General features: G+C 37.5%; 1 protein-coding gene across 3 annotated transcripts in view; it reads right to left on the bottom strand.

Annotated features, from left to right (window-relative positions):
- The window catches only part of LTBP1 (latent transforming growth factor beta binding protein 1), a 188,567-nt gene that overhangs the window by 68,307 nt on the left and 96,836 nt on the right, over positions 1 to 23,424 (bottom strand). For all 3 annotated transcript variants that reach the window (XM_031504314.2, XM_077782059.1, XM_077782060.1), the window contains 2 exons: positions 18,273 to 18,375; positions 12,361 to 12,432 (listed from right to left, as the gene is read on the bottom strand). In XM_031504314.2, the coding sequence (XP_031360174.2) occupies positions 12,361 to 12,432; positions 18,273 to 18,375 (175 nt within the window). The remainder of the gene's footprint in view (positions 1 to 12,360; positions 12,433 to 18,272; positions 18,376 to 23,424) is intronic.

Genomic DNA, 23,424 nt, shown 5'->3' with positions numbered 1-23,424 from the left:
AGTGTTTGGACAACACCCTTGGGCACCTGGTGTGATTCCTGGGAATGGTGCTGTGCAGGGCCAGGAGTTGGAATCTCTGACCCTTGTGGGTCCCTTCCACCTCTGCATGTTCAGTGATTCTGTGAACTGCTTTAATAACGTTTGCTGCTACTAGGCCGCCTGTGCAAGTGTTGCTTTCAGGGTCTGACTGAATAATCCTCCCATTCCCCAAGCACTGGGCCTCAGGTCTATATCACACTCATGGTTGCATTTGTAGTTCACTTACTCTTACAACAGGAACTGTCTAATAATCATCTGGACACCATCTGTAACTAAGTCAGCCAAACTAGGTTTTTATTTCAGGGGACAGCAACAACATAGTTTCCACTGATAATCCAAACATCAAAAGAGTAAAAAAAAGAAAATTAAAAAATAATGTAATTTATAATTATCTGTGTCATAAATTGTGATCTCTTCTTTCACAAAAATTGAGAGAGTAGATTGAAATAGACCTACCTTAAAATATTTACATCTATTATTTTCCATCAGACTTTTCTTCCCTACCCTTAAGGCTAGGAAAAATGACTTACCTTGCTGGGTAAAGAAACTTCATGTGGAAGTTAGAAATTTCAGCTAGTTCTTTGAAAATCAGGTATTAGTGATCATTTACCTAAAATATATAATATTTATTATCTTTCCTTTTAGCTTTTATAATACCAACCTCATGATATTTGACCTCATTGTATGTTGCTTCCTAACTCAATACCATCACTTAGTGTAAGAGGTTGAATATACAAAACGTAACAGATGTGCCAAAGTTTGCATTTGGAAACCTATAGAAAGATTCTTTTTTCATTTTTCTCCATTAGTTTGGCTACCTGTCCAATGATACAAGAGTGCACAGTACAGCAGACTCTGGCAGTTGCCATATCAGGCACATTTTTTTTCTAAATACTGTGTTGAGTTTATCCCTCAGCTCTTCCAGTGTTATACCTAATATAGTATCTTGACACCACCTGGATAAACTTCACTTCTATGCACTTAGCTGCATATGACAAGCAGTAATAATTTATATCCCAGAACTTTGGATGAAATGTGATGGAAACCACATGAATTACAAAGGATCAGCTCTGCCTCAACGGCATTTTCAAGTGAAATTCCCAGACTATATGGCTTTCTGACCTCAGAGGGAGTGGACTATTTAAAGAGGAGAATGGTACGAGAAAAGAGCAGAAAAAGCAGCTGAAATACTTTTGTACAGCAGTCTACTTTTTGTCTTGTCCAATGTTTAAGCAGGATGACATCCCATGTAAGAACAGGAGGATCTTATATAAGGATTGCATTAATACAGAATATTTATAAAGCTAGACACTTTCAGATGCACTTGAATTTTATGAAGTTTCTTCATCAGACTAGGTTCTTTTACCCTGAAATCACAAAATATGATTGAAGGCATCTACCCAGTCCCTACTGATACCAGAAGGAAGATTAGCACCATTTCAATACCATTATAATTTGTGAGCATTAAAGAAATAAACTTAAATCTTAAAAGTTAGTAAACTAAAGACATTATTGAAACATCCCTAAATAGAAACACAGGGTGCTGCTGTAAAGTTGTTGGGAGGAAAGGACATATTTACCACTAATGTTCAATTTTCTAAAATTAGGCTCAACTAGGACCTGGTGGAACAAAAGACTCTGAAATATCTAGAAGCTAATACAAAGAAAATACTGGAACACTCAAGAACCCTCTATTGAATTTTCTATCTGTTGGCAATTTGGGTTGTCAGATCAGTCTTCAAATGCTAAACCACAGAATGATTTTACTTACTTTGATAAAGCATTTTCTCTAATGCCAGAAATAAGCTAGAGAAAGAGACAGTATCCTTTACTCTGAGTACAGCAAAAATGTCATTATCTGGGTTCATTTCAAAATGAAAGTCCCCAACACAATTACACATACACTTATGAACAGAAACCACATACAGATTTTGGAGGAAGAGGAAAAACACAGGAGAAATTGATACACATAATGAAAATAATTTCTCTACTTCCTACATTGTAATACCCAGACATTTTTAAACAACTTTCTCCCTTTCCAAATTCTCAGTATACGTTTTTCTTTACAGGAAAATTAACGTATATGACTGCAGGAAAATGGAAGACAAATGCCAAGTGATACACATAACGTATCAATTTTTTGATGACTTTTTCTGGAATTCTAATTAGCAAGAATGCTTTGTCTAATGAAAACAGCATTTAAGTTTTACATCAGCAAAGAAGACAGCTTATTTTAAATAATGACAATTTGACTTAGATTTTACAATTCTTATTTTCAGTAAAAAGACTAAGTCTCTTGTTTGTTAATCATTAAAATACATTGCTATTTACATATATGTCAGCATGAAATGGCATGAACTTTTTCTTTCTATCTAGGAGAATAAATCCACCGTTCTGTATGTTTTTAAGCAAGATAAGTAATTATATGGCTTAACATAAGTGCATGTGTATTTTCAATGTTAAAAATTATTAATGATGCATTCTTTACTTTACTCATTTGCATCCATTTTCATTTAAAGGAATGTTAAGAAACCTATATATGGACAGACTTTATTATTTGAATATTAGAGGTATGAATTCTTCAAAGCGTTATTTCCTGGAGTGGCTGGTTTATGGATACATGAGATTTTCCTATAATTCAGAATACACAGTCATCCTTCTTTCCAAATGATTCAACCATTCTGCAGGAAACATTCATACATGCTGTCATTATTGCCTTCGTATTCAATCTCTTTACAGATAAACTGTTCTTGTATGTATGTATACTAAAAACATAATTCCCCACTCACATGAGCTCTGCTATTGCTATTTAGTGTGGGCACTGCTACATTTAAGAACCAGCTCATACATATGTAAATATCAACTAACATTTCTTCTAGAGTTACTGATAAAGACATTATTTTTTCTAAATTTGTCCAATTTTTTAAAGTTAACTTCATCGTGCATGTTCCAGTTCCTCTGCATAACTTAATTATAGTGTACTTTAATGCCTCTTTTCCTGGTCATGTCTACTCAATGAGCTCATAGAATACCTGAGCTAATGCTCTATACTGAATTACACAAGCTCATTTAGGGATTCCACAGAAACAAGCCAGAAGCTGATAAAAAAACCCAAACCAAACAACTCAGATTTTCAAAAGAAACATATATACAAATAAGAATAGTGTTTATTTAACAACTTGAGCAGAAAAAAAAATTCCTCACAGATTTACTACCTGCTTCACTTCAGGCTGTGATAAAAGGCCACCTATCCAAACTGTTTCCTACCACCTGCCAGCCTGCCCAGCTGTGCAAATTGCATTGGAATCAACATGTTCAAGCAGCTTGAAAGGAAATCTGATTCAAGATTAGAAGACTTTTTTTTTAGCCCTCTATTTCTTGTATATGGACATTAAAAATATTTAAATTTTACATTAGAATAGGAATAAGAATTCATTTGCTCCATTGTAAAAACTAGAGAAAAATGTCTGAATTATGTTTTGTGCAGAAGCACAAACTGGTGGCATACTTGAGGAGTAATTTGATCAAGTGCCTTCATCTACACAGAGGAAATACTAAGGGGCCAGGTAGCAGTACTATAAAACCACACATATGCAAATAAAGCTTTCTGAAGAACAACTCAATATAGACTCTAAGTTTTTGAGGAAAGCAGAGCAATGTAGATCCATTGGTAAAAAGCCTCTCTACCAGTGATACAAAAATCTGAGAATTCAAACAAGGAAATATTCCACACACCTCACATGGCTCCATAATGAGGTCTTAAAATAAGCGCTGTCATTTATAATTTATACAGAACTGGTAAATAAATAATTGACTTTTTAACAGTTGGTGTTTGATAATATGAATGACTTGACTCTTTCTCAATGGTAATAAATGGGAATAATCCCACTGGCATGAAAGAAGCATTGCCAATTCTGTGTTGACTGACAGCCTAACCCTTTGCTGTTACCCTTTAGTATTATCCATGTCAAACATGTGGAACTGGTCCTTGACACACTGTGTCCCTGGATTTGGTAGTCCATCCCCATGGAAGTCTGACTCATCCTTACAATCAGTTGAGATGGCAGTGGAAGTCAAATGCCATTCCAGTGGCCCTGTTGGTGACTCTTCTCTCACAAGTTCACCCAAATACACAGAGCCTTTGTCACAACCAGGGTCTTAACAGTGATGCTGCAGCCCAGATGAGTCTGCTGTGACTCAGCTCCTCCTATACCCTTTTCTAAGCATAGCTTGATACATGGTGAGGTCAGCCACCATGCTCTCCAGAGCCACCACCGTGCTCTGAGCTTCAAATAACCCAGACACTAACTAAACTTCTGCTAATCTGTCCCACTAAGGAGAATTTAAAACAGGCTCTCTTAACAACAACAGTTGGTATTTGATACCTTCCCACATATTTCTATAGAAATATTTCTATAGGTCTTCTGGGTGTTAGGTCAGCCTGCTCTCAGAAAATGCAGTGTGTGAATGACTCACTGCCACTGAATTTCCTGGTGAAAAAAAGCAAGCTGTAACAGCCATTTTCTAACTGCACGCCTGTCTGCTTATATGGAGAGTACAACTATGAGCACAGTACTATCTTTGTGAATTAAAAAACTCCAACAACTACAAGAAACAACTATCAAAACCAACCAAGCAAAGCAGGAAGGTGGGAACAATATAACATGGTGTTCATTTAAACAAGTAAGCACACAGTAATATTGAACTTCTTATAAATCATGTTAATTATATAACTTTACTAAGGCAAAACCAAGTTTTCTTTTTGTTATCTGACTTACCAATTCATTTTCATCTTTTATCTTCTAAGAACTTTACATCCATCATTAGAAGATAAAAGATGAAAATGAATTGGTAAGTCAGATAACAAAAAGAAAATTTATTTTGCTCATGTTTTTTATTTCTTGCTTTCTATGAATGTTCACAAGGAAATTTTAATTGGATTTTTGTCCAGTGTAGGGCAATCGTCAAGATTTCATATTAGAAGTATCCCAAAGCACTTTACTAGAATCTTGGTCCACATATATTTAACACAATCAGATGTTCTTACTCATGACCACACATAGACATTTGCATGAGCTGAGTATCACACTACTAAACTAAATTTCATCCAGTCTAAGTGCAGGCAACAGCAGTTAATATCACCTATTTTCTTCTAATAACTGCAATTTAGAGAAGGACTGAACACTCCAGAAGAAACAAAAAATGCAGGAAGCTTCTGAAAAAAAACTGACTCTTATCTGTTACTCTTCTCTAAACAGCTCTTGCTTGCCTAAAGATCAAAATCCCCAGTGATTTTTCAAATCTCCCCCCATATTTCCTCAAGTATGGATTTACTCGTTCAACTGTCTTACATACACGATGACTGAAAATGAAATGCATCAACCAAAACTTCAAATTCTGTCCTAAGGGACTTAAATTTCAGTGACAAACATTTTCACACCTAATGGAAGGTCTCCCTCTTGCTAATGTAAAGGTATTTATGTTCAGAAAAGTACAATCTCTTTCTCAACTGAATGACAAAGCACAGAACTCTGTGCTGGAGGGGAGGACATGCTGCAGAAGGTCTTAACTTCTAATATTCTGCTTGCATTCTCCAATTCTACACTGGCTTTTAAAATAGATTAAAACAGTGCTTGTGACTGCGTTATCTACTGCTCAGCAGTACTTTGGTTCTTTACTGGAAACCTACAAGCAAGTTCTCTCACATTTCCTTGAGCAATGTTATACCTAATTCAATCACATCCAGGAAGTGAATAATTTCAGCTTTATTCCAGGATTAATGACATTTAACACAGCATGAGTATCCTCTATCCAAGAATAACAAACCATGCTAAGTGTAAACATCCAATCCTAGGAAAAATTCTTGTGCCTGCTTAAAATGAGATCTGTACCTGTCACTTACTGTTTAAAGAATATGTTTGCTTGGTTACTGTAAAACATGCAGTTATTTACTACAACATTAACCTCTTTTAATTTCCCCTTTTACTGAAATACCAAGCAAATACGGAAATGCCTTACAGCCTGCTTCTGTTCTACACATTAACAGGCCAATACAGCCTGAAGGTGATGGCTGCTACAGCCAAGCAAAGGGGTGCAGAAGGATTGCTGATCAGCAGAGAGCTGCTCTGCTACAGAGCACAGTAGAAAAGCTGATAGTTGGAATATCAGCTCTGCAGCATTACCCTTTGGCAGCTTCCAGCTGTAAAACAATTTAGGAAGAGAAGTTCACTGTGTTTTGGCTGTGTTAGCCATTACAACATCTTTTTAGACCACCCAGGCCCAGCTGGCCCAATGCAGAAATGTTGAGGTGGTGTAAAGCTGTCTTCTCTGCCTCCAGACTAGTCAGTCATTTGGACACACGGAGCAAGGCCACTGCCCACCCTTTTTGGATGGTGAGCAATGCCCATATTTGGTCACAGAATGCAGGAATTTGAAACATTCCTATAAAATTAAATTAATTCTTTCATTTACAGGCTTAGCACATTGAATTTGTGCTTATGAAAATCACTGCTGCTTGGAAATCTTAACTATATTTACAACTGAATGTACATGTTTATTATTTTGTTATGCAATCTTCTGATATTACATTATTTAAATCTATCTATTAATTTTAAAGAAAACATTTTTACTCAAGAAAAGCAGTCTGTGAATTAAAGAAGGTCAGGGGTTACTGCAAAAATTTTGAACAAAGTAAATACAAAAAAATAGCCTTTGTTTTTTGAAAGAGACTACTGCTTTTATTGATGTAAATAATGCAGTCAAATTTCTTTTCAGGAGAACTGACAGCTTGGAAAGGATAGGTTCCACTATCAAAATGGGACTGAGGTTTGATTTTATTACTATTTTATGCTGAAGTAACTAAAAAAGGCATTTAACATTCTTCAGACTTGTTTATGAAAATTTTAAGTGATTTAGTATAAGTTAAAAAAATAATGCCTCTTCTGAAACAATAGATCTCTCTTGTATCATTGAGTTTGCTGTATTACAAATTTGGTAGGTAATTTTTGATTACATGAATGAATATGACTCAAAAAACAATTAAGTCCAATTTTCAAAGTCACATTACATGCATTAGAAGAAAACAACATATAATTTTACCATTTTTAATACAACACATAACAAGGCATGAAAAACTAAATATGCAACCACTTTCAGCTAAGACAGTCATGATATCAAGAAGGTTCTTATAAAATTTGGACCAAGAATAGGAACTTCTAGAAGTAAGGATTTCTAGTCAGACCACCACAGCCCTGGTAACATCACTGAACTATTCAGAATAAACTTGTGGCTAGAGACTGCATCCCATTTCACCCCCTTGGTCCCAAGGGGCTGGTGCTGGAGGACACCTGTTTTAAGCAATCTCAATAGCTGACTACAGGCCTAAGCACTGTGGAAAGATACATTTCTGAATGGGGACTTCTACAGTTAGCTCTGAAATCCTACCTCTATGTTTATCAAAAACTGACTGACTTTGTTTAAATTACTAAGTAATAAAACCAAATGGAAAATATTTGTCCCATTCTGATGCAAAGAGAACAACTTGCCTTTCAATAAGACCCACACACCCTTAAAACACTCTGCTATATTTAAGCAAAGAAAGACGTCTAGATCAATTATATACTAAGTAGAATTTGCCAAAGTATTTAGGCAACTTCTTAATTAAAAATGACCTAGTGGTCAGTCATTAAATGTTATTTAGTAATATGTGCCTTGATAAATGTTTTCATGCTGTAAGTGCTTTAATATGCATAATAAATCATGCTGTAAATTTAGACTGCAACATTTAATTTATGTCAATTGTGAAAATTTGATACTTTCTGGTAAGTTAAATACTAGGCTTCACTGCAAGTGCCATCTGTCTGACCTCCGAATCGACTCAATATGCAGGTATCAGATTTTATTCTCCTTATGAAAATCAATTATAATCAATTACCTATTAACACCATAGAAAATACCTTTCCAACTGTTTCTGCTATAGCTACATTAACCACTATTAATATCCTCTAAGAAAAATACAATGTCCAGATTTTACTGCCTCCATTATAGTTGATTGTTTCAATAATAACTTTATTAGTGAGAATGAGGGGTAAAAGAAACAAAAAACAAGGCTTTCTTTCTAAATAGACTATTGCAATGTTTTTTAAAATCACAGAAAAACCAGTTGCTTATTCTAAAAAATGACCCACTGATTTCTGTGAGCTAGCAGAATAGCAGCAAAGGAAATCAGTCCAACTAGTTTTGTGCTTTTGCATGGAATTTACTAGAACGCAAGTTTGCAGAGCCACACTTCTCAAACACATAATCAGTGTCCAAACAGCAACCCAGCCCAGTTTCTGGAGATATATTTATTTCTTATTATGATCATTACAAAAGAACTTCTTTGAAAGATGATTGTTGTTTTAGTGAGTAACATTAAACAGCATTTCTTATTAATGAAGCTCTTTTATTACTTAAAAGGAGTAAAATAAATATGCAACATGCAGAGAAAACAAATTTATTACTGAATTTCAGGGACAAATGTAGGAGGGAAGAATACACTTTCAAAATTTATCTTAAATCATGATGAAGCAAAGGGAAAAGTGCTTCAAGTCCCCCAAGCATTGACTTTAGAATTTGATCTACCAACATACAAGTAACTAGTTCCTGCAAGCTCATAAACATTTAATTTTAAGAATATAGGGACTTTCCAAGAACTTCCATGCACTTTTTACTCCATTGCAAAACAACAAGCATTCAGGTATTTTTCCAGTTCTTCAAGATAAGATTTCTAAAGTGTTCTGTTGGCAATATGCTAAGTTTCCTGAAAAATGAATCAAACCTTTTCACCAGCTGTTTTTTCCATTCTATTTCAGTTTTCCAAGAAAACCATTAGCAGACTAAGGAAACAGTAAGTATAAATTTACTGAACCAGAAATTAGCATTGCACATGGATTCTAACAAAGAACTTGCAACACTGATAAGCTGTATTTTGGCTCTAATGACAACCTTAGGGCATCCATGTGTGTACATGTAATAAATCACCCAATTGAAAAGATAATTACTATGGGGGGAAAAGATTTCTTGATAGTTATTACACTAAACTGCTTGAATTAACATACCCACAGATGGTTCTTTGTGGTCCTACTTACACATTAGAGAGAAGAATGCTTGATTACATTAGTTCACTCACTTGAAAGGAAAAAAGAAATGATCTAGTAATTATTCACACTAATACTCCTTAGCTGATGAACCCTATGTAGTCTTTTGACTGCAAAACCGAAGTAGAACAAAAGGTTAATTAGGCTTTTAGGCCTGAGTTTTCAAAGGGAGTGAAAGTTGGACAACATCTAGGTGAAAAAAAAAAATCTCTTTTAGCTGCAGGCAAGGATTCAGAAATATATCCCCATTACTATTTGGTCTGGCAGCCCTGGCCCTTTCTAAGCACAACACAGCCTGTGTACCCTTTCAGCAAAGAATAATCTAATTAAAACTTACACTTGCATATAGACATGCTGTTCCACTCCCTCCCAATTTAATTGTAAGGATTCTTAAAGGAATATGAATCCTCCCACACCAGCAGCTTAAGCAGTTTCCTTCTGCCATCTGGGGCTGTCCTTGTTAGTGATATGGACAGCTCTTTCTTCATTAGCCCTGACTTCTTTTCTTATAGAAAAGCATGTCTGCTTCAGATAAACAAACAGGACACTTCTGGCTGACCCATTGAGTAGCACATGCTAATAACCATTTCAGGGCTGAAATGCACTCTGCCAGCAGCTTTCACAAATGAAGCTAGCTTTCCTGAAGAGTGTTCAAACAGAGGTTAAAATGCTGACCCTCTGAAAAAAAATGGTAATCTTATTACTTACTTCAATAGGACTAAATTCCATCGTAGTTTTGTTTCATGGGCATTCCTTCTCCCATTTGTATCTCCTTATTGGAGTGTGTTAGTAAGCAAATTACAAAGGAGCTATTTAAATCTCAGTAAAGTAATAAGGGGAACCTTCAACAGCCACTACCAAATCCCTCTACAGAAAGTTAGGAGATTGTCCCCATCCTAAATTCATCAACAGGCTGGTAAGACAATCCTACTATCATTTTATGATTAAACACTACATAATATATTTCCATGTATCAACTACAAGTTATATTTAGAGTCTACAGATCACTCTCTTCTGGGATAGCAGCATAAAACAAATTGTTAAAAGACTCATATTTCTTGCAGTTTTAGTCATGTAGTACAAAAATGTGTCAGGAGAAGAATTATCAAAATTCAGCGCAAAACCTAATGATTAGCCTACCAGGTACAGATCTATTTCTGTACACTACCATGGCAGTATTCAGCTCCTTCTTGTGCTCCTACCCAGAGACATATGTTCTCTCTCTATCAGCCTGTCACTGCTCAGTGAAACAACTTCCTGGCCTATTTCTGGCAACCTTCACAAGCATCAGACCATTTCTAACTGGTTTGCCAACACCTAGTGTCAACCTCTTGAAACAAACAGAATGCCCTATTTGCCTTTAAATGCCTGCTGGGTTGCTGCTGTCTGAAACCATTGTGTGTTCTGTGGGGTATACATGTGACTACTGAAGATATTAAAAGCTCCGGTCTCTCCTGAATCATGCTCAGAGGGTTGCACGAGGGCACCAATCCATCATAGCATCTTCTAGACACTTTCCAGGGTTAAAGTTAGAAAACCTCTCTTTTGCAGTCTCTGAAAAACCTTGTGACTGATACATGGAACAAGACAATCTCTTTCAAAATACCTGGAACCGTCTTGCTGAAATACATCCATCATCTGCATGTTTAATTTGAGGAATAAAAAGGCTGCTCATTTAAATCTGACACTCACTTCCTTCTCCTTTTCACTTTGCATTAGCAAATTGCCATCAATATCTCCCTATTCTTTTTACTTACTAACAGGACTGTACAGTCTTCCACTGCACAGCAGGGAACAAGCTCTTAAGATGCAATTGGCAGCTCTCCTCCATTTACTTTTTTAGTGTTTTGACCCATCCAGTCCTCCAAATGCCCCTACCCTGCAAGCTGGTAAACTACTAGGTAGAGATCTGAGCAACAGGTAGGCTCAGGTAGATCACATCTCCCTCAGCAGTGAAACAGCAAGATGTTAGTGTTTAGTGCTCTAAAAACTTTATTATTTTGGTGGGCAAATAATGTCTTTATGCACCCTGGCTATTGTACATTCCCTCACTAGCATTCAAAGTGAAAATTTTCAGTTAAATAAGATTAAATGTATGTCCAAAATGCCTACAAATATCCTTTAACATCAACTATTCTTTCATTTGGTGACTCTTCATCAGTACTATTTGTTGGGACCTCTTTATCTCTTGCATATCAACACTGATCAAGAATTCTGGCCACAGCAGTATCAGCTTCACTTGAACTCATTTTTCCTCTTCTTCCCAAATCTCTGTCCAGAACAGTACTGCAAGATTGCTTACATTATCTCAGAGCTCCTTGTTCTTGTTTACCTGTGCTGTGCCAAACAAGTCAGACAAATAATTAAGCTTTTACCTACATCCTCACCTGGCAGCTCTGTGCAGTGCTCTAAGATACACAGAAAGGTCCTCTGTGGTACACTGTGGTCCTCTCTTCAGCTTTGTCAGATAGAGATGCAATAGACCAGGAGAATCCAAATGTCCCAAGTCTTGCTTTCTAGCTGCATGATCATGCAGACCCCACAACCCTGTATGTTTTGATAACTTCTGTATTTGCCACCCGGCAATAATAATCTCAGAGTAACACAACTAGCCCATATCTAATTCCATACATCCTCACTTGCACTATGCAGATTCTGGAAACAGGTGGGTCACTTTACATAACCAGGTACTCATTCTTTTCATCTCCACTTGCCAGGGATGTTATCTGGTTTTTCTCAGTACTGTTGTGCCTAGCCTCTTGAGTCGAAAATAATTGTTCTCTGATTTCTCTACACTTTCATGATAACAAAAATAGTTTTGTATTGCTAGTTTCATCTGACTTAGCTGAATAACTACACAGATTCACTGTTTAGCAAAAAAACTGACAAAACAGTGTATTTCTACAGAAAAACAAAGTAAAAGAATCCTTATGAAGTCATCTTTATATATCATCAAAGAAAATGAGGGTATACATAGAAGTTTCAGAAGTTATTTTCCCTGGAGGAAAAAACTCACTCTTAGAGACTTGCCAATATTTAGAAAGAGTCAAAAATATACTCAATGTTTTTTCCCAAATATAAATCAATGGGCTGGACTAATTAATCTAAATCATCAATATCAAAGAAGCTGTCACAGAAAGCCAGTACTAAAAATAAACACAACCAATTTGGGTACTTATTTTACCTTGACAAAATGTAGCATTGATTCTCTTGTAGCCTTGTGGGCATTCCATCATAGGACCGTATCCATGGTAAGCTGAAAAAAAAAAACCAATCATTTAAATACTGAAAATTTATATGCTTGCAGAGCCTAACAGCTAATTTATTATATAACTATATTTAAAAAATTGTAAGGTTTTTGCAAAAAATGGTTAAGAAAAAAAGAAAAAGAAATTAAATTTAAAGATTGTAGAGGCAAACTTAATTCCATCTTTTTCAACCACTAAAGTCTTAAGTTATCCAGCCAAATTTATGTTAAAAAACTAAACAAATCTGTGAAATCAGGATACCTTTCATCCTAGTTGTTTTGAAATATTCAAATAATTACTTTAGCAAATCAGCCACAAATATCACGTTTGAAAAAGATAAAGTTGAAGATTCATTATGGAAACATCTAGGATTTACCTAACAGAGCTGTTGAATTTTAGAATAATAAACTTCACTTCACTTACTGGCTGATCAGTGTAAACAGTCACAGATATAACAACACTGCAAAACAAATACTGAATTGAATTTTGCCAAACTAGAAAGCTTTCAGTTAACCAGATTTTTATTTCTATTTATTGTTTCTTTCCTCCATTTATTAAACATCATGAATGAAAGCAGTAACTTCTTTGTATGGTTATGCACTAAAAGCTAACTTCTTGGCAAACCCCAGTACTTTATTAAGCATATAGGACTAAACTTTTGGCACTATGAGCACATAAATGCTTTTAATAAGAGTCAAGAGAGTTTTTCATAATTTGAATGTTACAACAGAGATACCTTACATTTTGTCAGATCTTTTGCTTCATTTCAAAAGTTTTCCAAATGTTCAACAGACAAAACCCCCCAAAACCCACCAGATTAATTCCTTTCCATCTTTACTGTATATAAACTGCGAAGATAGAACAACTGAGTTGCCATTGATTGGCTTCCCTTCACATAATGCCTGAATTGCACATTTATCCCTGCAGCTTACTTTAAAACTGGAGCTTAGTTGACTGCAATGATGGGGAAAAAAAAAAAAGATAATTATTTTAACTAGTTATAAAGCTCTACCTACTATTTGGAAAAATTTAAGTGATGATCTTGAATAGCAGGCTTTGGAGTGAGATAGTTTTCTTTCAAATTTCAGTGAATTATTTAAAATACTTGCTTAAATAAAACATTGAGATTCTCCTTAGATACTGCATAAAGTGTAAAATGATTAAACACACATAGTAAAAATACAGCAATGTTATTACGGTTCTGAACACATACTTTTCCATCTTAACACTGACTACAATAATTTTAACACCAACTACAACTTGAAAATTTTGTCTCGTTACTCAAGTGGCAGCTACACATTTCGTTTCCAAGGCAGATTTTTCAGTCTTTTCCTAATGTTAATATTAAAATCAGTTGAAATTTAAGGCGACTTCCAAAAGCACAATGCATTACTCTACTTCTGATCCCCAAAAGTGTCAATGAAACTCCTAGTACTTTTGTTGGCAGATCCAAACTCATAATTGCACTCATTATGTCCTAACCAATCTATTTTTTGCCATGACAGACCTAATTTAATCCACACTAAAACCAGAAGAGTCTCTGTAACTTTCTGTGGGCAGGAATGGTACCCTTTAGTGCAGCCTGCTGAATGAAAACAGCTTCCAGTTGCAGAAGACCAGCCCATAACCTATGCCAGGTGTTTTCCAGTGCTGCAACACATTTTCCCTCCCAAGGTGACTCAGCTGCTCTAGAAAGTGCAGTGGTGGACTGAGGTCAGAGATTTTAACCTCTCCCTCCCTTCCTCATCCTCCTACTCTCACAACAAACAGGAAACTGGCAGCTTACTAGCAGCTGTTTTCTTCCTTTCAACAAAGAGCAAAAATGTAAGCAAGTCACAGTAGAGAAGCAGCTTGTTCAGTGGTGGCTGGTGATCCATGTGAGAGCTGGATGGAGTCCAACATTACTTACCCTTTACTCACCTAAAGAACCTGTTTGTAATTACTAAGTTAGCAAGAAGCCTGACCAATTACAACATCCCCCATGTTACACAGAAAGACCCTGCTTCTTAAAAGCTGTCTTCTGCTAGAAGCCCTTAACAATGGAGATCTGTTCTAAAACTTCTTTTGGTTTTCAATAATACTGAACAACCCATAAACTTACAGATATGGCAGCTGTCTCAGGCCAAGGCACTTAGATTTGCAATAGGACAGAAGCCCTGACTGAGCAGTGGCTGTTACCCAAAATACTCAAGTCCTTACAAAGATGACAGAACCCTCTCTAAGACCACAGGAACAAGACACATGCAAACTTATGCATGTCCTTAAGTAGTTGATTGAAGAGAGAAGTGCCTGCTAGTGACACTAAACTATGTGCTCAAATATTTTGCTGAAGTGGGTTATGCAGAAGATTACAATCTGATTATGTATTATAAAAACATGTCCACTTTTAATGAAGTTTATGAGGCATAAAACCATAAGGAAGTTTGCTTCCAAAGGAAGTCTACTTCCAAAGGAAGTTTGCTTCCAAAACATCTACAATAAAAAGGGTAATACCATTTTAATGAAATATCAGACAGGTCAGAATTATGTGGGAAGACTGTGAGACTAACTTAACCTGTTGAGACACATGCATAGATATCACTTCACTGACAACATACTAACTTGACTCCCAAGTTTTTCCATCCAATATCATATAAATTTATGTTTATAATATATGCATATACTTTTTACCACTAAAGCATTCACAGTGTTGTAAAAATAAAAACACTTAATGAATATAAATCCTTCAACATCCATTCTAGACTGCCATTAAATCTTCTAACAAATTTACATTTATCTTTGGAAATTATTAACTCGACAGAACCATAACACTTTGAGATCCAGAAGAGATTTTTGGGTTTCAGGTTTTGTGCCAAAGTTCAAACTGAACATCTATAACATTTGAAGATGCTGTAAGATCACTTAAACACCTGCAACACACTAAATGTATTACCTTCAATTCTTAAAAATCTAAAAATTCACCATTTGCATCCATCTAGAATTGCATAAGATTGATGTATGTATAAGATGCATGATTAAATAGCATCATGCTTAGAATCATTCCTAAATCAAATGTAGCCTAGAGAAAATACATACACTGCTACTCAACCTTCTTGACAGATTAAATGGATATTCCTGACACATTCACCTACCAAATCACACTCTTGATATAATGATACTGTATTTTAATCTGGATAAAATAGGTAGTGTACCCTTCTCCTCCTACCTTCTTAAAACACTAACATACAGTGAGAACACCCACCTAGAAAGATGAGAAATGTGTCCTATTATGGCTAGGAGAACACAAATCCTAACTTTCCAGGAGTGCTTTAATCAGAAGAAGAGGATTATTCCAAGTGGCACCATGCTCTGTCTCTTCCTGAAATCATTCCGTTACATTCAAAAAAGCAATTCCAAATTGAGCCAGAAAGCAGGAGTGAGCGTGACTCATACTGTGAGTAATTAAGGGCTCTGGGAAAGGGACTGGGTTCCTAGATCTGTTCCAAGAATTGTTTCTACATTTTACGGGTTAGGGCATCTCCTCATAGGTATAAAATGTAGATTAGAAATTATTCTGGCAGATAAAGGAACTCTGAAATGTCCCATCTTGAGCAAGCATGCTAGTCATTGAACTTTTTTATAACAAAAGGACATTGCTCATGTCATTAGCATTTAGACAAATTATTCAGTGCTTTGAAAAAAGAATGGTGGACTTCCCTTTAGAAGAGGTCTTTAGGTTGGATTCAAGCACTTCTCAGTATCCACTTAGGAAGCATCTGTGGATCAGAAGTTTTTCAGTTTCCCTGTTTGCTTACTTTTAATGCTGTGCTGAGCAGCATGCCATTAAGCAGCTGCCTGATCTACACTACAACTGTAGACTCCAGGTTGATGCAATCAGTATTTTACCTGAACTGTGAAGAACTAGCAAGTGTGATTCCCTTCAAACCAGGCACCAAAAATTTGTATTAGTAGCTCCAACCAGTTTTTGGTTGAAACACATTTCAGGCTTTTGTGATTTTTCTCATAGCACACCTACATCCCAAATAAGCAAATTTCACTTGTCACTATGATTCTGATGAACTAGATTTCAGATGTAGCTCAATTGTATTGCCCGAATGCTTCTTGAGCTCTGTCAGGCTGGTGCTGTGACCACTTCCTAGAGGAGCTGCTCCAGAGCCCAGCCATCCTCAGGGTGAAAAACCTTTTCCTAATATCCAACCTAAAGCTCCCCTGACACAATGTCAGGCCATTCTCTCGGCCCCTGTCACTGTCACCACAGGGCAGAGATCAGCGCCTGCCCCACCCCTTCCCCCCATGAGGAAGCTGTAGCTGCAGTGAGGTCTCCCTTCAGTCTCTCCAGGCTGAGCAGACCAAATGGCCTCAGCTGCTCCTCACACGGCTTCTCCTCAAGGCCCTTCACCATCATCATGGTCCTCCTTTGGACACTCTCTACAGTTCAGTGTCTTTTTTACATTGTGTCACACAACACTGCCCCCAGTACTCGAGGTGAGGCTGCCCCAGCTCAGAGCAGAGCAGGACAATCCCCTCCCTTGCCCGGCTGGCGATGCTGTGCCTGATGCCCCCCAGGCCAGGGTTGGCCCTCCTGGCTGCCAGGGCACTGCTGGCTCATATTCAACTTTCTGGCTGGCACTGCTCTCTCATTCTGCAGTTTCTGTGTACATCCAGGGTTGTCCAGGGCCAGGTGCAGAATCTGGCATTTGTCTTTGTTAAATTTTACATGGTTGGCATATATGCTCCTTTTACATGCTACAGGAATAAAACAGATACCTGAGTCTTATTAACTATGATATTCAAACATCCAAGGAGGGTCTCCTTCTAAAGCATGTCAGAAGATAGACATACTCAAATGCACAAAATGTTTCAGAAACTAAAACCAGACTGAGTCACCATAAATTTATACCGAAGTCTCCTATGGAAGGAGGAGCCAGAGAAATAGGAGTAATAGCAGATTTTCTTTTGGAATTGTATTTACATCCACATTAAGATTTACAGAGAAACACACACTTCCAAAAGAGAAAAATCAAACACTGAACGTATTTCCAGCATTTCTACCTGAATAACAGTGTCCTAGAAGAACTAGGTAAGAATTACTGCAATTTAATGACCTATTTTTGGCCCAGTAAGGTCCACTCCATCCACAAAACAGAGATCATATTTATAATTTCCCATCTTTAATTTAATGCTGAAAATATGACATGACACAGAAGGATTATTATTCCTGTGCAACAGTAATGTAATTTACAAAAAGTTCAAGAGGTTATCCTCACCAATCATGCAAATACTTGTAAATTCTTTTCTTATTATAATATGATGTCAAATCATAATAAAATGCTGAAGAAAGTCTTTGTCATTGTCTAATTGTTGGGGAAGATATTTCAAAAGCAGAGGAAAAAAAAGCAACCAGCAATTTAGAGCCTGGAAGACCTTGGCTCCAAACATGAAATTTCATCTGCAGTCCCGAGAGGTCACTGCATTCTCTCCAAGCAGAAACTGGCGCCTCTATAATTCAAGATTTCTGTGCAAACTTTAAATAAAAAAGAAGAAGTCCAGCTGGAAAAATCAATGTGATTACTCTTCCTGCACTGAGTAAATGCAACAGTCCATCACTGACTCAAAGGAGGAAGAAGCAGGGGAAAAAACCCTATGACATCAACTTTGCTGGCTGCACCAAGTTCCTGCATATTGTAACTCTGCTGGCATGCAAGGGAATTCCAGTTTCTACAACCTGTCCCTAATCAAATCATAGCACATTTTTTCTACTAGGTTCCTTTGGTATTTTTTCCCTCTGAAAAAAAGGAAAATACTACTTGAGGGGGAAAAACCACAATAATAATAAAATAGCACTTACACGGCTTCTTGGGACATTTCTGGCATTTGTTAAAACCCCAGGAAGTACCCACGGTTCCACAGCAGTCTTCTTGCTTGGAAAGGCCAGGAAGTGCTTTGCCACACTGAAATAGTCAGGTAAAGAATACTCTGGTTAGTATACTGTTCAACACTCACTTCCAGCACAATGTTCTTTTTCAGTCATTTTGGGTCAACCTCTTGCTGAGATACTGAAGATACAATGGAGCTCTTATATGAACTTGAATGGTGCTCACACATTGCAGAGGCTCTCTACACATGCATAAGTAAATTACGTGACATTATTATCTTCCCCCAAGTCAATTTGAAAAGGAGAAAAAAACAGAAGAAAACAGTATATCATAGGAATGACTGAACATATTTCTAGCATAGTAACTCACCATTGGCAGCTATAGTTTTCATCATAAAAACATGCTTGTCCACTTTTTCAAAAACTATATGAATTATCTCAAATATCTTATTATTTCTGAGGTCAATTTCTATTTCCCCATCATTCAATAACATATGTATTATGCTTCATAATGATAAGACTATTAATATTTGGAAACTTACAACATACTAGTTATATTCTTGACTTTTGCAATTTTCTTCCATTTTGCATGGTAAAGAAAGCTTAAATGTGTTTCAGCTGCAGACACTAAAAAGACCCCCGACCACCCCCCACCCCCCCAAACATCTAAACCTGCCAATCAGGTATACAATAGAACACACAAAGCCCAGGAGAAGTCCACAACAGCTGCACTCAGGAATACTTCCAAAGCAAATGTGATATAAATAGGCACTGCAGCAAACACTTCTAATGTGCTGAAGTGTGAATCCTCAATATGGTGTGAATAGACTTTCCCTAATCTAACTCTGCTTTCTGACAGCACATAAACATCTGACCCAAATGTTCATTGCCACAGAGCTTTCAGCTCAAGATAGCTGGCTCATCCTATGCCACAGGCTTTGGCCTTGTGGCTGCTCTCAACTGGTAACACAGTTATCCGCAGTGCAGATGCATGCTGAATGCACAGGCACTGACAGCTTTCCCCAGCTTTCCCAAAATTTTTCCAATGTGCTCTTAATCATACTGTCACACATGAGCCAATGATGTTTCTAAAGCAAAGTTACCCTGTGTAGCTTTCCACTGTGACTACAAACAGGACAGCAAGCTACCCTGCAAGGGTTCTGACTCATCAGAGAGTCCCCTCTTCATGGAGAGGGCCAGCAAGGCATCATCCCAGCCATCTTCTCTGTCCCTTTTTCACAGATACTCCCCAGACTCATTCTGAGGTATCTCAAGAAAATAAAAACAGCACCAGTTCAATATTTAAACATCAGACTGCAGCTCAGGATGTGCAGCACGTGAAGCTTAGATTTGTGTCAAGGGATGTGTGAGAAGTGTGAAGTGTCCTCTATTTCAGTGACAGCCAGCCACACATGTCCAAGTTTCTAGCACCAGGGCAACTTGGCATGGCTATGGTGTCCCTCTGCCCACTACCCATATACAGGTTAGCATCACCTGTGCTTTGAGCCTCAGTTTGGCATGGCACATGAACAGCAAAAAGAACAGAGAGGCCAAACAGGTTCAAAGAGACTGCTCAGTTATTGTGCAACTTTAGGAGTATATTTTCACATTACTGTCTGGAGTGGGTCTGGTGACAAATTTTCCTATGTTGCAAGGGATGAGAAACACTCCTTCCCTGGATGGTATTTGGCTGCTTTAAAATAGCAGAATATCTCAGCAAGTCCTATCTTTCAGATGAAGGCCCAGGCTTACCCTAGGTGAATGCATATCCTTCAGCTGTCTTGCATTCCTCTGGCTTAGGCACTGGTAGGATTAATACAAGGCTGACCATTGACTATCTGACCATCAGTCAGAGTCCACTGAGTTCTGCACCCATAAGTAGGTCCCAGCCTGATACTTCAGAAATACCATCAAGATGCAAAAATGAGGAATTTTGTACAACCTCCTCTGCCATAGGAGCTCTGCTGTTTACAAAACTGAAATAAACTCTTCCAACTGCCCCTAGCTAGAAAATATACAGATTGTGCTGCACAGAAGCTCAAAAAATCTTTCAACTGGAGAGCACTCATAATGCCTCCTCTATGTTGTTACCCTAAAAACTTAAGAGAGTTCAAGTTACATCTTTACACAATGCTGGCTTTCTCAACCTGCAATCCCAGGTAGGTATGCTCCAAGGAAGGACCATTTTACTTTATAACCACAGCTACCTTTGCTTCATAGTTACAGATGCTAAATCCCTTTTCTAGAGCTTCAAAGACAGAGAAGCCACTTGCTAAAGTTGTACACTGTACCTGTGTACAACTCAGAGCTGTACCAAGAATCAGCTAAAGCATTTTGCACCCAGCTCTTCTTCTGCCACTGTATCTCAGTTTTACAACTCTCCATTCCGCAAAAAGAAAGGGGAGGAATCAAAGACAGGGTTGCATCTCCCCTTATGATCTCAGAAATGGAGCATTTGGGAAGTAAGGCACATTACCTAAACACTAGTGTTTCTCTTCAAGGTCAAAACCTCAAGGACACATCCCAGGAGCTCGTATGTGTCAAGGCAAGATTCCACTAACATGAGAGCCAACGTGTCATCATGAATTGGTCGTCCCATCGCCATTTTTTTTTCCCTTTTCCCCAAAATAGAAAAGGTGTCATCTAATAGTAACAAGGTAAAAAAGAAGGGAAAAAAGAAAGGAGGGGAGAAAGAGGAGGATGGACTAAAGCCCACTTATAATTTAGGTGTGGTGCTACAGTATTTGCACTCTACTGAAAATCATGATCTTTGTGGTCATAACTTTTTCGAATTTCCATATAAAAATCATGAGCAAAAATAAGGATGCCAAAGTCTGAGTCATCTGGCAGCTATGGTTTGCAGTTCTGTCAGTAAAAGCTGGCAATGATTAAAGCTGCTGCTCCCACTGCCTCTATGGTGAATTAAAGCTTGAAGAATCAATGATAATTTGGTTAACATCCAGATCATTGTAGAAACTGGGCAGCAAGGAAAAGCACCTCCCACATGGGGCTCCTATTGCCTCAAGATCTGTGTAATTTTGGAGCTATGCATCACAGAACATGAGTGCTCTGCAAAGTCCTAATCCAAGCTACTAAACCCTGATTTCTCTGGTACATCTAGTAGTGCTTCAGATACTCTAAACACTCATGGCACTGCACAAACTGTTCCCTAGCCAGCTACATTTTCTTAAGACTATCCCTCCTTTCATCAACCATAAGCATATGTGAACTGAAGCTCGATTGCTACAGTCTCAAAAATTTTATAGGTAATTCCTTTCCACTTCAAAAGTCTTAACACACTTCCTACTACCAAGACAAACTCATTAGCTCTTCAGACAGTCTTTTTCAGTCTCTGACTCACAAGTGACTGGAAAAGTCACTTGGAGAAATTCATAACAATTTTTTAGTTTGTTTCACCATTCTACACAACTCCAACGCATACTTACGAGCCTAAAATAAGCAGGAAAGCTAAAGAGAGGCATGCTTGACTATGCATAAAGATAATGCCATTCTTTAAGCTTAGGTTTACACTTTTCTATCCATCATCTACACATATTTTAAACTAATCTAGTCTGTATTCCTGAGGGCTCCTGGAAAAGAGTACAGATTTTCATGAATGATATCTCTGTCATAAGCTTATGATTTGGAAATAAGTCTTACTGATTCAGAAGGCAAAGAAGCCATGAAGGTTTGGTATAAAAGAGCTCAACTGTGCTGAAAGAGGCTCAGCAGTAGCAGCAGTATGATGCACACATGGTACTGCTATAAAACAAAGTTCTTACTGGTTAAAGCACTCAGAGACACTGAAAGCATTGTTTCAAATCCACATATTTTTCCTCATGCGTGCCTGGGCTCCTATGCCAATATTTTATATAACTGACCGAAGTACTGAATATTCCCACTGGAAGACTGAAATTCTGGCTGACCCTATGCTGGTGCACAAAAGCCACCCCAAGCCACATCACCTCTTTGTTACCCTGTCCAGACTCCAGCCTCTGCCCCATCTTCACAGTCTTAGTGTGCTAAGCTGTGTACTCCCACCAGTGCTGCACGTATTTTCCAATGCCAGGGAAAAGGAAGGATTATATCCTTGCAACTCATCTGCTAAGGCTGTAGAGGAAATTTATTCAGCTCCCTGTAAAGTGCAATAGGGAGCCCAGTCTGGCAATTACTCTCAGGGCAACCACAGAGAATTCTGGCCAAGGGACCACAAGGTTTCCTGGGACTCCCACTCCTGTGTGACCCATCTACAAATCCCTGTCACAAGCTGTTAGATAAAACCACAATATAGGCATAAATAAAGGAGTGTCACATTATTAACTATGATTGAAATTGATAGGTGCTTTGCCTGAGCTAATAGCTAATGACTCTGGGATTCAGCTCAAAAGACTGCATTTCACATACCACAATAGCAGAACTGAATGGATACACTGTTTAACTTTCTGCAAACTATTCAACAGGCACAGACCTTGGATTGTTGCTTCTTTTTTTTTCCCTATAGGAATGACAAACAGAGCAAGAAATCTCAAACTTAGTACACTGTATTACTGAAACAATTAACAGACATACTTAATTAGCTTACGGACCAGCTGAATGACAGGTTGCTACAAATGAAGAGTGTTTCCCATGTAGCACTGGCTCACTAATAGGCATTGTCTCATAAGCAGAGGAGAGAAACTTAAATACTTCCAGACTTCCCAGAAGAACTGGTAAAGAATTTGTTTTGGCTTAAGCAGAACATTCTTCATAAGCAAGTAAAAATTATCCAGCTTTCTTCTATTTGAGTAATTAAAACAATGTTTGGCGTTTTTGGTATCTGATACATCTTTAATCTTCTGATATTTCAGAGTACTGATCTTGAAAAGAAACTACTGCAAATGAACCATTAATCCTGGAAATGAATCCACACCAATTTCTGACAGTCTATTTGTTTAAGAACGTCAGAAGCCAAACCACGAGCTTCAAGGAATTCCAGACAGTTATTTAATTTTATGAGATGGTATTTTTAAGACTATTCTAAAGAAAAGAGGTTTTAAAAGTGCTCTAAGAGGAAAATGTACCAGTATGAAGCACAAATTGTATCACTTCTCCTGCCTTAAGAAGATAAATACCAAAGTTCATTTCA

Source organism: Lonchura striata, chromosome 3 (assembly GCF_046129695.1).
Source record: "Lonchura striata isolate bLonStr1 chromosome 3, bLonStr1.mat, whole genome shotgun sequence".
In the NCBI taxonomy this organism is placed as follows: domain Eukaryota; kingdom Metazoa; phylum Chordata; class Aves; order Passeriformes; family Estrildidae; genus Lonchura; species Lonchura striata.
Note: the sequence above shows the minus strand (reverse complement) of the source record. Positions and strands in the feature narration are given on the sequence as shown.